The following is a 16,207-nucleotide window of genomic DNA, read 5'->3' on the forward strand; positions in this document are numbered from 1 at the left end:
TAGCAACAACTGTCAGAAAGTCAAAATTCTAATACCATTCTAAAAAACTAAAAATCCACATAAAACAACTACTTATCAAATTAGGATAATAGTATATGCTGATCCAATAAAAAGGAGAGGAAAAATGTACATAGAGCCGAATAAGTACTGACCTGGAGTTAGGAGGTGGAACTCCACTCCAGGCTGTGATTCCACTTGGGCAAGGAAGCTAGGTCTGGGCATCCGTTTTTTCATTTAAAAATGGGATGAATCAAAGAACACAAGGTTTTCTACTCTTTGGCTAGGGTTCCTTGTAGTCCCTAACTACCCCCTCATTCTCCAACTTAGGCCCTAGGATCTCCAATTCTCTTCTCCTCAGCTGGCAATAATTCACTTTTCCTCTTGTAAATTCTCTTCAAGTCTAGCTAGAAAGCGAGATACAGCTTCCAGGTCAAAGATCTCCACATTATTCTGATACATCAGCCTCAGCCACCTTACCCCAGTTCAGAACCACAGGATTAGTTCTCTCAAGTCCCTTCCAGCTCTAAAAAGTATCTACAATAGTTCTGTATATCACAAAATGTACCAAGCATTGGTGAATGGCACATTGCTAGCTCTACTGCACATAAAAAATTCAAATATTTCACAGGGTATGAGTGGCATTGCCTTTGCATTTTCTCCTCTACCACAATCACTTGGAGAAATCACCACCTACATCAAATTTCATTTTCTACCCTAAGGCAGCACACAGAAGGCTGACTAGTAATACCCTATATGTATATCTGCAAATCTCAAAAAGGCATTCAGCACTGACCACTTATTTCTAAGTCCCCTTTGTCCTTCACTCAGAAAATTACTTCACATCTTCTTTAGCATCCATCATTCATTTTCTTCTTCTTTTTTTATAACAGTGATTTAATGCAGGGGCCCTTAGCCACTGAGCTACATTCCCCAGCCCTTTTTTAAAATTTTATATTTTGAGACAGGATTTTGCTGAGTTGCTTAGGGCCTCCTAAATTGCTGAGGCTGCCTTTGAACTTGTGATCCTCCTGCCTTAGCCTCCAGAGTAGCTGAGATTATAGGCAAGTGTCATTACACCCATCAGTCATTCATTCTCATTCTAATCAACCATGCTTCCTAGAGAAAATGCAAGCAATCAAGAGGAACTGACTCATCTTCCCACCATCAAATCTACCATCCTGCTGCATCTGAACTCACATTAGCCTTGCCTGCAGTTACAATGAATGGACTGTTCCTGCTCCTACCAGAGATTGCTGACTTCTCTATCTGAGCACTTGATTTCAAACACACACCCTTAACAAAAAAGTTTTTGTTCTGAAACTATCCTCTCCTCTTCTGGTTTATCAATTCTTCCCTCCTCCCTAGATCATTTCCACTTTGCATATAATGGTGCTACAAAGCTTCTAGCTAAAACAAGACAAAAATCTGCAGGGCATGGTGGCACATGTCTGTAATCCCCATAATTAGGGAGGTTGAGGCAGGTGGATTGCAAGTTCAAGACCAGCCTCAGCAACTTAGGGAGACCCTCAGCAAATAAAAAAAAGGGCTAGGAATGTGGCTCAGTGCTCAATCGCCCCTGGGTTCAATCCCCAGTACTAAAACAAAAAACCTCTCTTCCTAGCTACAGTCCTCTCTAGCTACCACTGTTCTATCCATCTATTCCCCTTTTCTGCAGTCTCTTCCAAGATCATACATATGCTGCCTCTACTTTTCCAGTATGTATCATTCCTTCTTTAACTCAAATATTGATAGAAATAAGTACATAAGTCCTCTTTTTTTTTTTTTTTTTTTGCAGTACTGGGGATCAAACTCAGGGCCTTGTGCTTGCAAGGCAAGCACTCTACCAGCTGAGTTATCTCCCCAGCCCTCTTTTTTCTTTTTTTGGTACTGAGGATCTAATCTAATCCAGGGATGCTTTACCACTGAGCTACATCCCAGGCCTTTTTATTTTTTATTTTGAGACAGGGTCATATTAAGTGGCTGAGGCTGGCCTTGAACTTGTGATTCTCCTACCTCAGCCTCCTGACTCACTGGGATTAGACAAGAGCCACCCTGCCCAGTTTACTCGCGAGTCTTCTGATTGTAAACCCAATGGCCGTTCCTCAGTGTTTATGTTCTCTTGTCCTTTTTGATTCCTCTCTTCCAAATTTCATGTCCTGCGGCTCAGTTCTCTCCACTACTTCTGCTACTTGTGAATCTTATTTAGTCCTATTACTATAGGAATTTAGGATAAAGACAGAGATAAACTGAAACTTTTTTTCTTTTTTCTTTGGTACTGAGGATTGAACACAGGGGTAATCTACCACTGAGCTACATCCCCAGTCCTTTTTATTTTTTATTTTGAGACAGAATCTTACTAAGTTGCTGAGGCTGGTCTTGAACCTGTGATGCTCTTGCCTAAGCCTCCTGAATCTCTGGGATTATTGGCATGTACCACCCAACCCAGCTATAGTCTACTCTTAGTCATTTTAAAATTCATATGAGATCCTCAAGTCTGTGGTCATGTCTATCTGTACAACCTCGGCTCTTACTATACCCCCGCAACAACTTCTGCTCCAACAGCACTGTCCTTGCTGTTCTTTGAATATAATCTTGCTTGCTTCAGATTCTTTATATCTACTTCTGCCTGGAAAGTTCTTTTCCCATCTCTGTGCTCATTTCTCATCTCTCTGGCCTCTGCTCCAATGTCACCTCCTCAGTTATGCCTTTTCTGACTAACCTTTCCCAATCCCAACTTAACCGTGCTCTGTTGGCACTATTTTCCAACAGTGATAATGATATGATTTACTTGTTTAATTGTTTGGTTCTCTTCTCTCACTAGATTTCAAGCTCAATAAGAGTGGAGATCTTGGGCACCATGTTAACTTTCTACCTAAAGTGCCTAAAATAACGTCTAGTACATTATAGGCATTTGATAAATATTTGCTGAATGTATATATGAATTAACAAATGGATGGAATATGGATTAGTGGAGAAAAGATAAGGATGACATTAGAACTGGAAAGATTTTTTTAAAACCTAGGAAAGGGCTGGGAAGATAGCTCGGTTGGTAGAGTGCTCGCCTCGCAAGCACAAGGCCCTGGGTTCAATCCCCAGCACTGCAAAAAAAATAAAAAATAAATAAATAAATAAAACCTAGGAAATATTTCAGGAATATTCCAGATATTTTATTTATTAATTTTTTTGCAGTGCTGGGGATTAAACATATTGCCTCACACATGCTAGAAAAGTGCTCTACCACTAAGCCACAGCCCTATCACAAAATATTTTAACATGGCATTCATAAAACAGTCTTTTTTGCTTTGAAGGGTTATTTGATCATTAATTAAAAATAATAAGTAAAACTTTCACACTAGCAAAACTCTAAAATAAGAATGTGTATCAGATTCATAGATTCTTGAATATATTAAATTCAAAAATAGTACTTATTGATTACATTTACATAGCACTGGAATCAAATAAGTGGTTGTTATTTACTTTTAATGAAATGCAGTATCCATACACCAGTCTTAGAGACACAGTATTTCATTATTTCATACTATATAGATATTTCATAGAATTTGGGTAAGTGAGAGATATGAGTAAAGTACCGTCCATGAGTTAGCTCACTGTTGGGAAATGGATGCATCATACTTCAATGATTTACTGTTTCATTAGCTAGCCTTTTGGGATTTACCTTTCTGGTATACTATGTCAGTCATATTCTATTAACTTTAGAGAACAAAACTACCATCCTAGGCCACATTATTATCCCATTCATGGCAGTATTTCCCTGCTAAAAGGAACCCCAAGGGATATGTTAATGGTTAACCCCTCTTAGGTCTCCTTAAAATGTTACATCCTGAATATACTAGTTTACTTTGGAAAAATCCAGTGTGCTGTTTTTATTAAAAGTATGTTTTCAATTCACATGCCCCTCTTTTTTGGTTTCTCATTCTCTTTCTCTCTCTTTTTTTCTTTTTGGCCATACTAAGAATTGAACCCAGGAGTGCTTTACCAAAGCTACCCTAACCATTTTGAATTTTTTATTTTAGACAAGGTCTCAATAAACTACCCAGGCTGGCCTCAAACTTGTGATCCTCTTGCCTCAGGATCCCAAGTTACTGGGATTGTTGCCGTGCCCCACTGCACCTGGCTGGTTTCTTTTCTTTTTATGCTTCTCTTTCCTCTTAACCTTGTTGAAAAAGCTACTACACACAAGTTCCTCATCAGGCTTCATTTCATTATACTGTAGTTGAAGAAATGATACTGTGGTTACTGGAAGCAACCAGGATTTTCCCCAGTCATCGGGCACTAATTTATAATTTAGGCTTCCTTGGTCTAAATACAAGGGTCAGCAAACTATAGCCCATTGGTCAAATCTTGCCTGCCATCTATTTTTGTATAATCTCGCAAAATAACAATGGTTTTAAATCTCTAAGTAAGCCAGGCATGGTGGCACATGCCTATAACTCCAGCTACTACGAAGGCTGAGATAGAAGGATCCAGAGTTTCAGGCCAGCCTAAGCAATTTAGGAAGGTCATCTGCAACTTAGAGACCCTGTCTCAAAATAAAAATAAAAAGGTCTAGGGATACTGGGCATGGTGGCGCACACCTATAATCCAAGTGACTCAGGAGGCTGAGGCAGAAGAATCATGAGTTCAAAGCCAGCCTCAGCAACTTAGCGAGGCCCTAAGCAACTCAATAAGACCCTGTCTCTAAAAAACAAAAAAGGGCTGGGGAATGCAGGTCAGTGTTTAAGCGCCCCTAGGTTCAATCCCCAGTACCTCAGCTAAAAAAAAAAAAAAAATGACATTTGAAAATATGAAATTTAAATTTCAATGTCCATAAATAAAGTTTTAATGCAACAGAAACACATTCATTTATCTATCTTCTATGACTGCTTTAGAGCTACAACAGAAGAGCTCAGTAGTTGCTCTTCCATTGCTCTTGGCCTAAAAATCTTTTTTTTTTTTTTTTTTTTTTTTTTGCGATGCTGGGGATTGAACCCAGGGCCTTGTGCTTGTGAGGCAAGCACTCTACCAACTGAGCTACATTCCCAGCCCTTGCAAATCTTAATACATTTATTATTTGACCCTTTACAGAAAAAAATCTGTTAAGCCCTGTTCCCAGAAGTTTAACTATTACAGTCAGTATATACAGCTTGGAAAATACAGAAGAGGTAGAAAGTACTTTAGAGAACAATCTAGTCCTATACCTTCATTGTAGAAGAAACTAGTTCAAAAAGGCAAATGGACTTTTAAGTTCTACAACATTCTGTAACAAACCTGGCCTCAGAGCACAATGCTGATTCCTAACACACCTAATCAGATGTGTAAATCACAGTGCTTTAACATATCCAGAGAGGTCAGAAAGTTTAAGAAAAACTTATGATAACAATGATTAGAATGAGTTGAAGGTTTTTGTCACACTTATGAATTTTATGGTAAGAAAGTATAAAAGGTTTTCAATGGCTAGACTTTAAAACATACCTGAGGGTGCTTGGACAATGAAAATTCTTCTCCCCACCTTGAGAAGTAAAATTAAAACATGATTAAGATTTCCAAAAATTTTACATTTGTTCTCTCTTTACATATTTTAAAATAAGCCTTATAAACATGGTTCAGATACTAGAGATTCAAAAGAGGGAAGGGGCAGGGAAGCTAAACAGATTTCACTTTGTCAGCAAGTGCAAGGACTTATATCTACTAGCCATTGGTTACTCTCAAGTTTAACAGTTGCTCTCAAACAAAACAAAACAAAACAAAACAAAACAAAACAAAGCCCCAATACAGTGTGCTTATGGCGGATTATCAATAAATCCTGTTAAATGAGTATTATTTCATAATAGGGTGTCATGTTCAAAATTTTCACTGCACTCCGAGCTATAGAACCAATTAAGTAATATCTTCCATGGAGAAAGTAGGTCTGAGTTTGATTTGCATTTTATAACTTTTCTCAAAATATCCATAGTCTGTATACAGAAAGCCCTAGAAAGGTACTCTCCATGAACTTAGAATTTTCTTCTCTCCTTTTGACATAAATGAGGGCTGACTATCACAAGATGGTACAGCAGAAACAGCAAATCTTTAAAATTCTGTTCAGGGACTGGGGTTGTGTGGCTCAGTGGTAGAGCACTTGCCTAGCATGTGTAAGGCACTGAGTTCGATTCTCAGCACCATGTATAAATAAATGAATAAAAATGAAGGTCTATTAATACCTAAAATATTTTTTAAAAATTCTGTTCAACTACTTCCTAGCTAAAGTAGTTGGACAAACCTGTTTATTTTATTAAAAAAAGAAGATATCACAAATATATAAAAATACTATTATATTCTAATGTAAATAATATACACCTTTTACACATTATGATGCAAAAGCATATTAACAGTAAAGGTAATTCTAACATAATTTTTTTTGGTTTTTGTTTTTTTGTTTTTTTTGGTGCTGGGGAATCTAACATAATGTTAACAGTTAAATGTCAATTTGCCTGCCAGGCACAGTGGCACACACCCATAATCCCAGAAACTCAGGAGGCTAAGGCAGGAGGATCACAAGTTTGAGACCAGCCTCAGCAACTTAGTGAGACCCTGTCTCAAAATAAAAAATTAAAAAAGTTGGGTATATAGCTCAGTGGTAAAGAGCCTCTGGCTTCAAAAAAGAGGGGAAAAAAATTGATTGGCCTAATGTATGCAGTATTCCACTACTTCATAGGAAAAAGTACCTGTACATAGGCTTATGTGAGCAATAGAATGTGTTGCAGGGATAAAAGGAAAAGGAGAAGATAATAAAAGACCTCATTTTATAAAAAGAAACTAATAAAATTCAATATGAAATGGTAAAGATAAGCTATATATAGAATAACCTAGAAGATATAATTAAGTGACTAAAGAAACAAGTCCAAAGTGAAATAATCGAGTGTCTGCAAATTCTGGAAGGAAAAGAAAGGTATAATTTGTATAGAAGAAAACTGGTTTGAGTGGGTCTAGAAGTGATGAGCTATGATAAAGGATGTGTCAGTGTTTCTCATTCACCAAGCTGGGCTTTATGCTGTGCCATTTAGTAATTTTATTTATACATACAAACGTATGTATGTATAAACAAACTATACACACACACACACACTTTTAAAAATTTTCCCCCTTAATCAACAAATTGGGAATCAGGCTTAACAAGCAGAATTAACTTTATTCTGACAGTTTCTGATCATCCAAAGTTCAGATGAGTCCTCACTCCCTGGTATCTCTCACACTCTCAGTATGCAACATGTTGCCCAATGCAAATGGTCCTGACTTAACATTTCTATTTGTCTTTCTGCCCACCAAGTTCAATGAAGAATACAACTGACATCCTTCACGACCTGCTACTTTTTAAAAAGTTTCAAAACTTACCCAATTGAACGCAATTTAAAATTTCTTTGATCAATATTAAGTACTTTTACTTCCTAAAGAGAAAAAAAAATTTAATTAAAAAAATGTTTCCACTAGACCATCTTCTAAAACATCTCTAGGTTACTTTTTCTAGAAAATAATGGCATCCAACTTCTCTGAAGTAAGGAAAATTAAAACAGAACAAACTAAATGCATTTCAAGGAACTAAGATATTCTTGCATATTCAAGGAGATATTCTTGAAAAATATACAATGTGAAAACATGACTGAAGGGGTTAAGGTGTAGCAGAGTAGTAGAGCACGTGCTTACTAACTGTGAGGCTCTGAGTTCAATCTCCAACATCAAGAAAAAAGGAAAAGAAAACAAAAGGAGAGTTAAACGAACACCTCTGTAAGATACATGGTAGAGGAGAAGGATATAAGATTTCAGTCATTCTCAGCCTTTTTCCCCCCCTTTTCCTTTTGTCAGTGTATTTTTTTAAAAAATTTATTTATTTTAACATGGTGCTGAGGATTGAACCCAGGGCCTCACACACGCTAGGCAAGTGCTCTACCACTGAACCACAACCCCAACACATTGTCAGTCTATTTTTATGATACTTCTGACACTTGAATTTTGTAGGAAGAGTGACTCAGTTGATAGAGTATGGGTAGAGATGATAAAGAAGATAATAGAGGAATTAAGGAAGCAGGGAGGGCCATGTGATAAGTAAGGATGATTTGGAGAGGTGTTCCTTCTAGAGGTTGACAGCTGCAAGAAATCTCCATATGGCTTCTCCTTTTTTTAAATTAAGGAAAACTAGAAGCAGCAATTGTTGAACTTAGACCAAAGTATCAGAGCTGCTGAACTTTAAATGGAACAAAAGGAACATATGTATAGACATAAACGGCTCAAACTTGGGAGACATAAAGAATACAGATAAAGACTTTAGGTTTCTCCTTATCATACAATCCTATTAGTGACAAGTACATGATCACAGATTTAAGTACATTCAGACATAGCGCCATATGCCTGTAATCCTAGAGACTTGGGAGGCTAAGGCAGGAGGAATGCAAATTTGAGGCTTGCCACACCAATTTAGGAAGACCCTGTCTCAAAATAAAACATGAGGGCTGGGGATATAGCTCAGTTGGTAGAGTGCTTGCCTTGTAAGCACAAGGCCCTGGGTTCAATCCCCAGCACCGCAAAAAAAAAAAAACAAATAAATAAATAAAACACGAAGAGACTGGAGATGTGGCTGAATGATTAAGCACTACTGAGTTTAATCCCCAGTACTAAAAAGAAAGAACAAGAGAACAGAATGCATATACAAAAGAAAACTCAGGTTAATGAAGAAGTGGCTATAATTTATGCAAATCAATATTTTACAATGTCTGTGGGGATTAGTTTTGCATCATGGTTTCTTTTTGTTTTTGTTCGAGGAGTGGGTACTGGTACTGGGGATTACACCCAGGGCTGTTTTACCACTGAATTGCATCCCCAGACTTTTTATTCTGAGATAGGGTCTCACTAAATTGCTGAGGTTGGCTTTGAACTTGAGATCCTACTGCCTCAGTCTTCTAAGCATCTGGGATTACGAGAATGCACCGTCTAGCTAGTTTATTTTATCTTGGTTTTTTTTTTTTAATTGGCACTGGGGCTTTACCACTGAGCTACATCCCCAGCCTTTTCTATTTTTTAAAATTTTGAGACAGGATCTCACTAAGGAGCTAAGGCTGGTAACCAACTTGTGATCCTCCTGCCTTAGCCTCTTGAGTCACTGGGATTATGCCTGGCACATATTCTATTTTAAATCAATTTTTCAATTTAAAAATCTGAACTAAGAACCCATTTGCTCCATTAAAAAGAAAAACTCTTGCTTACCCGGGGTATGAAGAATTCATCAGCACTGAACTTATAAAGCCACTCGTCCAAAAAGTGAAACAGAAGAGACTGTAAGTCATCTCCTACATAGGATAAAAAAGGGCCATAATAGTACAAGTTTAATAATTCTGGTATCTAAAACCTTGTTTCAATTTAAAAGTGTAATGAATTTCTTAGGTTAGTTGAAAGGAAAATTGGGCACATAATCAACTTCGTTGTTTTTTTCTTTTTTGTTTTGTTTTTTGTACCAGGGATTGAACCCAGGGGCACTTAACCACTGAACCTCACCCCCAGTCCTTTTTTTATATTTTATTTGGAGACAGGGCCTCACTAAATTGCTTAGGGCCATACTAAGTTGCTGAGGATGGCTTTTGCAATCCTCCTGCCTCAGCTTCCTAAGCCTCTGCGATTACAGGCATGTGCCACCATGCTCAGCAAATTCTGTTTTGTTTTTTTTTTTTCTTTTTAAGTTGTTGATGGACCTTTATTTTATTCATTTATTTATACATGGTCCTGAGAATTGAACCCAGTGCCTCATACATGCTAGGCAAGTGCTCTACCGCTGAGTCACAACCCCAGCCCCAAATTCTATTGTTCTTACTGTGAAAATATACTTGGATTATTTAAGAACACCGCATATGTGCATAACAATTTTTTCCTTGTGAATGCATTAATTACCTTGGGTTTCTACTTCTATCGTTTGGAGGGGTTCCACAGTCCCAGTATCTGTCATGTAACCAAACATGGCCATTGCACACTGCTCAAATGCTTCCTCCAGAGTATCTCCCCATGCATGTAACCTACAGAAATATATTCATGCTCTCTGTGTAATATAATCCACTGTAAAAAAAAAAAAACTCAATAGCAAAGTCAAAATAAAATCAGTTTGGTAAATACAAAACTAATGACCTTAATTTAATGGCATCCAAACTGGTGCTTTTAAGTCATCATTTTTATGTTAAGAATAAAACAGAGTAGAAAAATAAAAGGAACACCCAGATTAAAACATTCAGCCTTCCTATTTAGAGACATGAATTCAAAAGAACAAATTCCTACTATACTCACTGGACATCTGCTGTATGATCCAAATCTGAGGGAGAAAGGGAAAAACATTTAAAAGTCACTAAACTTGACCCTCAAACCATAAGAAAAAACTAGTTCATTATTCATTATTAAGAACACCATCCTTGAAAAACAAGAAAATTGAGGCAGCCCAGAGCTTTTGCTATCTACTCAACAAAGTTAAGTGCTTTGTTAGGGTTATTTTTTTTTTAAAACCACTCTTCTTTTTTATTTACTTATTTATTTATTGTACTGGGGACTGAATTCAGGGGTACTTTACACTGAGCAATACCCCCAGTGGTTTTTTTTTTTTTTTTTTTTAATAGATGGACACAATACCTCTATTTATTTATTTTTATATGGTGCTCAGGATTGACCCAGAGCCTCACACGCACCAGGCAAGCGCTCTACCACTGAGCCACAACCCCAGCCCCCAGCCTTTAATATTTTATTTTATCTTATTAATACTAGGATTGAACTCAGGGGTGTTCACCCACTGAGACATATCCCTAGACCTTTTTATTTTTTGAGATAGGGTCTCATTAAGTTACTGAGGGCCTCACCAATTTGCTGAAGTTGGTTTCAAATTTGTAATCCTCTTGCCTCAAATGCTCGAGTCATTGGGATTACAGGTGTGTACTACCATGTTTAAAAATGAACCCAGCAAAACCAAGATTCCTATTTAAACAAATGACAATTTCTGAAAGGCAGTAAAGTCCGGGTCTTCTAGGTGTTTTAAAATGGTCTAAGCAGGGTTTGGTAGTGTGCACCTGTAGTCCCCACTATTGGGGAGGCTGAGGCAGGATAGCTTGAGCCTAGGAGTTCAAAGTCAGCCTGGGCAACATAGTAAGACTCCCGTCTTAAAAAGTGTCTACTATATACCAGGCTAGTGGTGCTGCCTATAATCCTAGCAACATGGGAGGCTGAGGTAGGAGGATCATAAGTTCAGAGCCAACCTCAGCAATTTAGTGAAACTCTGTCTCAAAAAATAAAAAGTGCTGAGGATGTGATTCAGTGGTATGTGCCCGAGTTCAATTCTCAGTACCAAAAAAAAAAAAAAAAAAAGTCTATTATATGATAGTTTCTCAGTAAATGTCTTTTCCTGCTATCAGTAATTTTTCCTCAACCAAATAAATCATTATCTTTTCTAAGTTTCTACTGTGCGAATGATAAAAATTTTAGGAAGTACATCATTGTATAAAGTATGAAATTCCAGATTTTTCTGAGTTCTCTTTTCATGAACAGCAAGCAAAATCCAAATTTTTTAATATCATGGTTTGAATCCAGCGGCACTTAACCACTGAGCCATATCTCTAGAACCCTGCCTTTTTTATTTGAGATAGGGTCTTGCTAAATTGCTGAGGCTGGCTTTGAACTTGTGATTCTCCTGCCTCAAGCCTCGAGTAGTTGGGATTATAGGCATGTACCACTATACCCAGCACAGCTAGCCTAATTGTAGAAAGTAAACTCCACAATACATATTATGAACTTTTTCCTCATATTTTCACAGGAAGATCAGAAAGTTACAACTGTGAATGTAGCATGGCTCCACTGGATCTGCTACCTCAACACTGAAGAGTCTATTTTTCACCTGTATCATGACTTCCATCAATTCTTCCTATTTGGGGTCAAAAGATATTGAGGCTAGAAGAACTTCTTAGAGATTATTTAACATAATTCCTTTGTTTAAAAAATAAACCTGAAGGGGCTGGGGAGATAGCTCAGTCGGTAGAGTGCCTGCCTTGCAAGCACAAGGCCCTGGGTTTGATCCCCAGCACCCAAAATAAATAAATAAATAAATAAACCTGAAATCCAGAACTGTGTGTCTTTTTCAGGGCTATAATACTGTTTATAAAGATAGAACTGGGACTGGAATTGAAGTTTTCTGACTCCTGGCTCATGTGCTTTCCACTATAACACATCATCTTTCAGTGGCACTCAAAGTTCAAATTCATCTCTAAATCACTGAGAAATATTACTGAGCACTTACTAAGTTTGGGGTAATAAAGAGCTCAATGACCAGCAGAGATGACAAAGTAAAGAAAATGACAAGTAGTAACCTTGGAGATATCCAAGTATGTGGCCAAAATGGACATGTGAGAATGTTCAGAAAAGCTGGGAGTGGTGGTATACTTCTATAATCCCAGAGGTAGGAGGACGGCAAGTTCAAGGCCAGCTTCAGCAACTTAAACCAGGCCCTCAGCAATTTAGTGAAAACCTATGTCAAAATGAAAAGTATAGCCAGGCATGGTGGTACATGCCTGTAATCCCAGTGGCTCAGGAGGCTGAGGAAAGAGGATCGTGAGTTCAAAGCCAGTCTCAGCAATTTAGTAAAGCCCTAAGCAACTCAGTGAGACCCTGTCTCTAAATAAGACATAAAAAGGGCTGGGGATGTGCCTCAGTTGCAAAATGTCCCTGGGTTAAATCCCTAGTATAGAAAATAAAAAAAAATAAAAATTTCAAAATAATTTTGTTTCCAAAAATTAAAAACCCAATGTTCATTAATAAGAGAGGAGATAAACTGAAATATAATCATACAATGGAATAATACTCAGCAATAAAAATCAACTACTGCTAACAGGCATTAACATGAATCTAAAAATACTGTTCAGTAAGAACTGTAAACTCTCAGCATTTAAGAAGTTCACATGAACCCCTGCTCTTGATCAAATGATCATGGCTGGCTTCCAGCAGTCTCAGTTATCATCCCTACCTGAAAAAAGCTTAACAGGCAGATTTTACAGTTTATTCTAGCTGAAACCTGACATAGGCCCCCAACCTTCCTTTCTTAGAGCAAGTACTAAAAGGGGGTTACAATTATGAATATATATCTCTTACAACTTAGAAGTATCTTTTTCAAGGACCTAAGACACATTCCTTTGAAATGTAATCTCCTGGAAGGGCTTTGTCTCCCAGTCTCTGTGGGAGGATAGGTTCAGAACTTCCATAACTGTTACCTAGCAGATATAACTGGTATTATCGCATTTACACTGACCAGCTCTTTGTACTTTGTTATTTCTCTGACTCATCTGAACACTAGCTCTCACCCTCCCTCATTCTCCCTATAAAAACACCCAATCATCCCTTCACAAATTGGAATGGAGTTCATCTCTTTCCCCTATTGTCATTTGGAGGTCAGCCCTAGCAACTTCAGAGGGACCATGTCTCAAAACCAAAAATAAAAAGGACTGGGGATGTAGTGGTAAAGTGCTCCTGGGTTAAACCCTAAATCAGTATACATAAAAACAAACAAAACTAGCTGTGTTTACCTATGGCCTAGATGAAGAAGCCACACAAAAGAATCCATGCTAAAACTGGCATGGTGGTACATACCTATAATCCCATGACTGGGAAGCCAAGACAGGAGTATCACAATTCCAGGCCAGCCTCAGCAATTTAGTGAGGCCCTATGTAATTTAGCGAGACCCTGTCTCAAAATAAAAATAAAAAGGACTGGGGAATGTGGCTAAGTGATAAAGCACCCCAGGTTCAATCCCCAGTACCCCCCCACACGCACAAAAAAAGAAAGAAAGAATCTATACTTTGTGGTTCTATTTAAATGAAACTCTAAAACAGAAAAAATTAAGCTATGGTGCCAGGTGTAATTATGTATGCCTGTAATCTGAGCTACTTGGAAGGCTGAGGCAGGAAGATTATAAATTCGAGAAACACCTAGGTAATTATTTATTTATTTATTTTTAAACTTTTAAAAAAGGGGCTGGGATGTAGCTCAGTGGTAGAGTGCCTGCCTAGCATGTGTGAGGCCCTGGGTTCAATTCCCCCCACCTCAAAAAAAGAGAAAGAAAAAAATTAAGGTATGGGGATAGAAAACACAATGTGAACAAGGCATGGTGGTGTGCACCTGTAATCTGGATACCCTGTAATCCCAGCTATTCAGGAGCCTGAGGCAAAAAAATTTGCAAGTTTGAAACCAGCCTGGGAACTTAATGTGACCTGCTCTCAAATATTTTAAAAATTAAGAGGGCTTAGGGATATAACTTTATTAGTATCCCTGGGTTCAATTCCCATTTAGAGGTGGGAGACAATATTTGCCTCAAAGTAAGAGAATGAGAGTCTGACTGCAAAAAGCAGGGCAGAACTTTGTAGGGTGATGAAAATGTTTTATTGTTTGATTAGAATGTTGTTTACACAGACGTCTGTGTTTAGCAAAACTCACTGGACTTTACATTTTAAGATCTGAGCACTTCGTTGTGATATTAAATTATACTTTAATTTTTAAAAAATCAGTTCACAAAGATGACATTGCTGGGTGCAGTGACACATGCCTGTGATCCCAGCAACTTTGTAGGCTGAGGCAACACTGTTTTGCATTTTTTTCAAATACTTTTATTAATTTTTATTTATTTTTATTTATTTATTTATGGTACTGGGGATTTAACACAGGGGTACTTTACTACTGAGCCACATCCCAGTCCTTTTTTTGACAGGGTCTTGCTAAAATGTTTTGGGCCTCATTAAATTACTGAGGCTAGCATCAAACTTGCAATTCTCCTGCCTCAGCCTCCATAGTCGCTGGGATTATAGGCATGCACCACTACCTTCTGTTCACATATTTTTAATGTGTTGCAGTATGTTCATTTAATTTGAATGCACGATTATAACCCACCCTTGGGTTGGGGATGTAGCTCAGTGATGAGTGCTCGTGAGCATGGGAGATCCTGGTTTCTACCCCTAGCACCACAGATATGCAAAAGAAAAAGAATTTCATTTGTTTGTAGTGCTGGGGATAGAACCCAGAACCTCCCTGGGGGCAAACACTCCATCACTGAGCTACATACCCCAGCCCCAGAGAAGTATTTTAATGGCTTTTGCAAATAATTGTGGACAATCTTTTTGTTTTACTTTATACCAAAACGCAAAATATGGTAGTTTTTTAAACATTAGTTCAATGTAGAATCTGAGGCTATACAAAGAATTTTTCCTACTCTGTAACATTAAAATTCCCTGATCTATTGTACATGCACAATGGATTGTATCCATGTCTGATGGTGTAATATCAAGCATTAGTTATTTAGAAAATACTAGTTCATTGTGTTACACAGATAATATTGTCATTTAATTACATAGGACTTTTTTGGGAGGGGGGGTAGTGCTGTAGATTGAATCCCAGGGGCTGTACATGCCAGGAAAGCACTCTACCACTATACCACATCTCCAGCCACATACAGGGCTTTAAAAAAAAAACTTTTATTTATCTATCTATCTATTTATTTTTGGAGAGGGGGGGTTGAACCTAGTGGCTCTTTACCATTGAGCTACATCTCTAGTCCTTTTACTCTTTTTATTTGAGATAGAGTGAGGCTGGCTTTGAACCTGCAATCCTCCTGCCTGAGCCTCCAGAAAAGTTTTTAAGTACTGGGAAGCTGGGAAGCTCACAGGAAAGACACAAGTTTTCCAAAATTTTACTATAACTTGAAAGCTTGATTTTTATCATTACCAATAGTTTCTTTCTGATGTGACAGACTGCTTTGTTCATTTTCAAGAAAATTTACATCAAATACCCAAGTCTGAATAACAATAGTTTGTCTTTCAGTCATTCTTACAATGAAGAATGGTGGTCTGTGACAAAAGCTAGTTTAGCCCACAGGTCAATTACACAAGTTCTCTTCCTCAAAGTAAACATTAATACTTTGATACCCAGCAGGAACACTTTATGCATATTCTCCATTTTTTTATGGGGACTATTTAAAAGGCATGGCTGGTCTTGGTGGCAAAAGCCTGCAATTCCAGCTACAGGGAGATTGAGGCAGGATAACAAGTTTGAGGGAATTTAGCCAGGCCCTAAGAAACTTAGTGATACCCCATCTCAAAAAAAAAAAAAAAAAAAAAGGCTGGGGGGCTGTGGCTGTGGTTTGGTAGTTAAGCACTCCTGATTCAATCCCCAGTACAA

The 16,207-nt window shown here is 37.8% G+C and overlaps 1 protein-coding gene across 8 annotated transcripts in view; it reads right to left on the reverse strand.

Annotated features, from left to right (window-relative positions):
- Window positions 1–16,207, reverse strand: part of ZBTB8OS (zinc finger and BTB domain containing 8 opposite strand) — a 47,068-nt gene that overhangs the window by 29,078 nt on the left and 1,783 nt on the right. For 6 of the 8 annotated variants that reach the window (XM_079152389.1, XM_079152391.1, XM_079152390.1 and 3 more), the window contains exons 2-6: window positions 10,300–10,324; window positions 9,913–10,034; window positions 9,235–9,317; window positions 7,372–7,424; window positions 5,473–5,509 (exon numbers count right to left, since the gene is read on the reverse strand). In XM_079152389.1, the coding sequence (XP_079008515.1) occupies window positions 5,473–5,509; window positions 7,372–7,424; window positions 9,235–9,317; window positions 9,913–10,034; window positions 10,300–10,324 (320 nt within the window). The remainder of the gene's footprint in view (window positions 1–5,472; window positions 5,510–7,371; window positions 7,425–9,234; window positions 9,318–9,912; window positions 10,035–10,299; window positions 10,325–16,207) is intronic. The other 2 variants (XM_079152394.1, XM_079152393.1) reach the window with 2 other exon arrangements.

The sequence above is a fragment of the Sciurus vulgaris genome (assembly GCF_902686455.1).
Source record: "Sciurus vulgaris genome assembly, chromosome: 1".
Taxonomy (NCBI): Eukaryota; Metazoa; Chordata; class Mammalia; order Rodentia; family Sciuridae; genus Sciurus; species Sciurus vulgaris.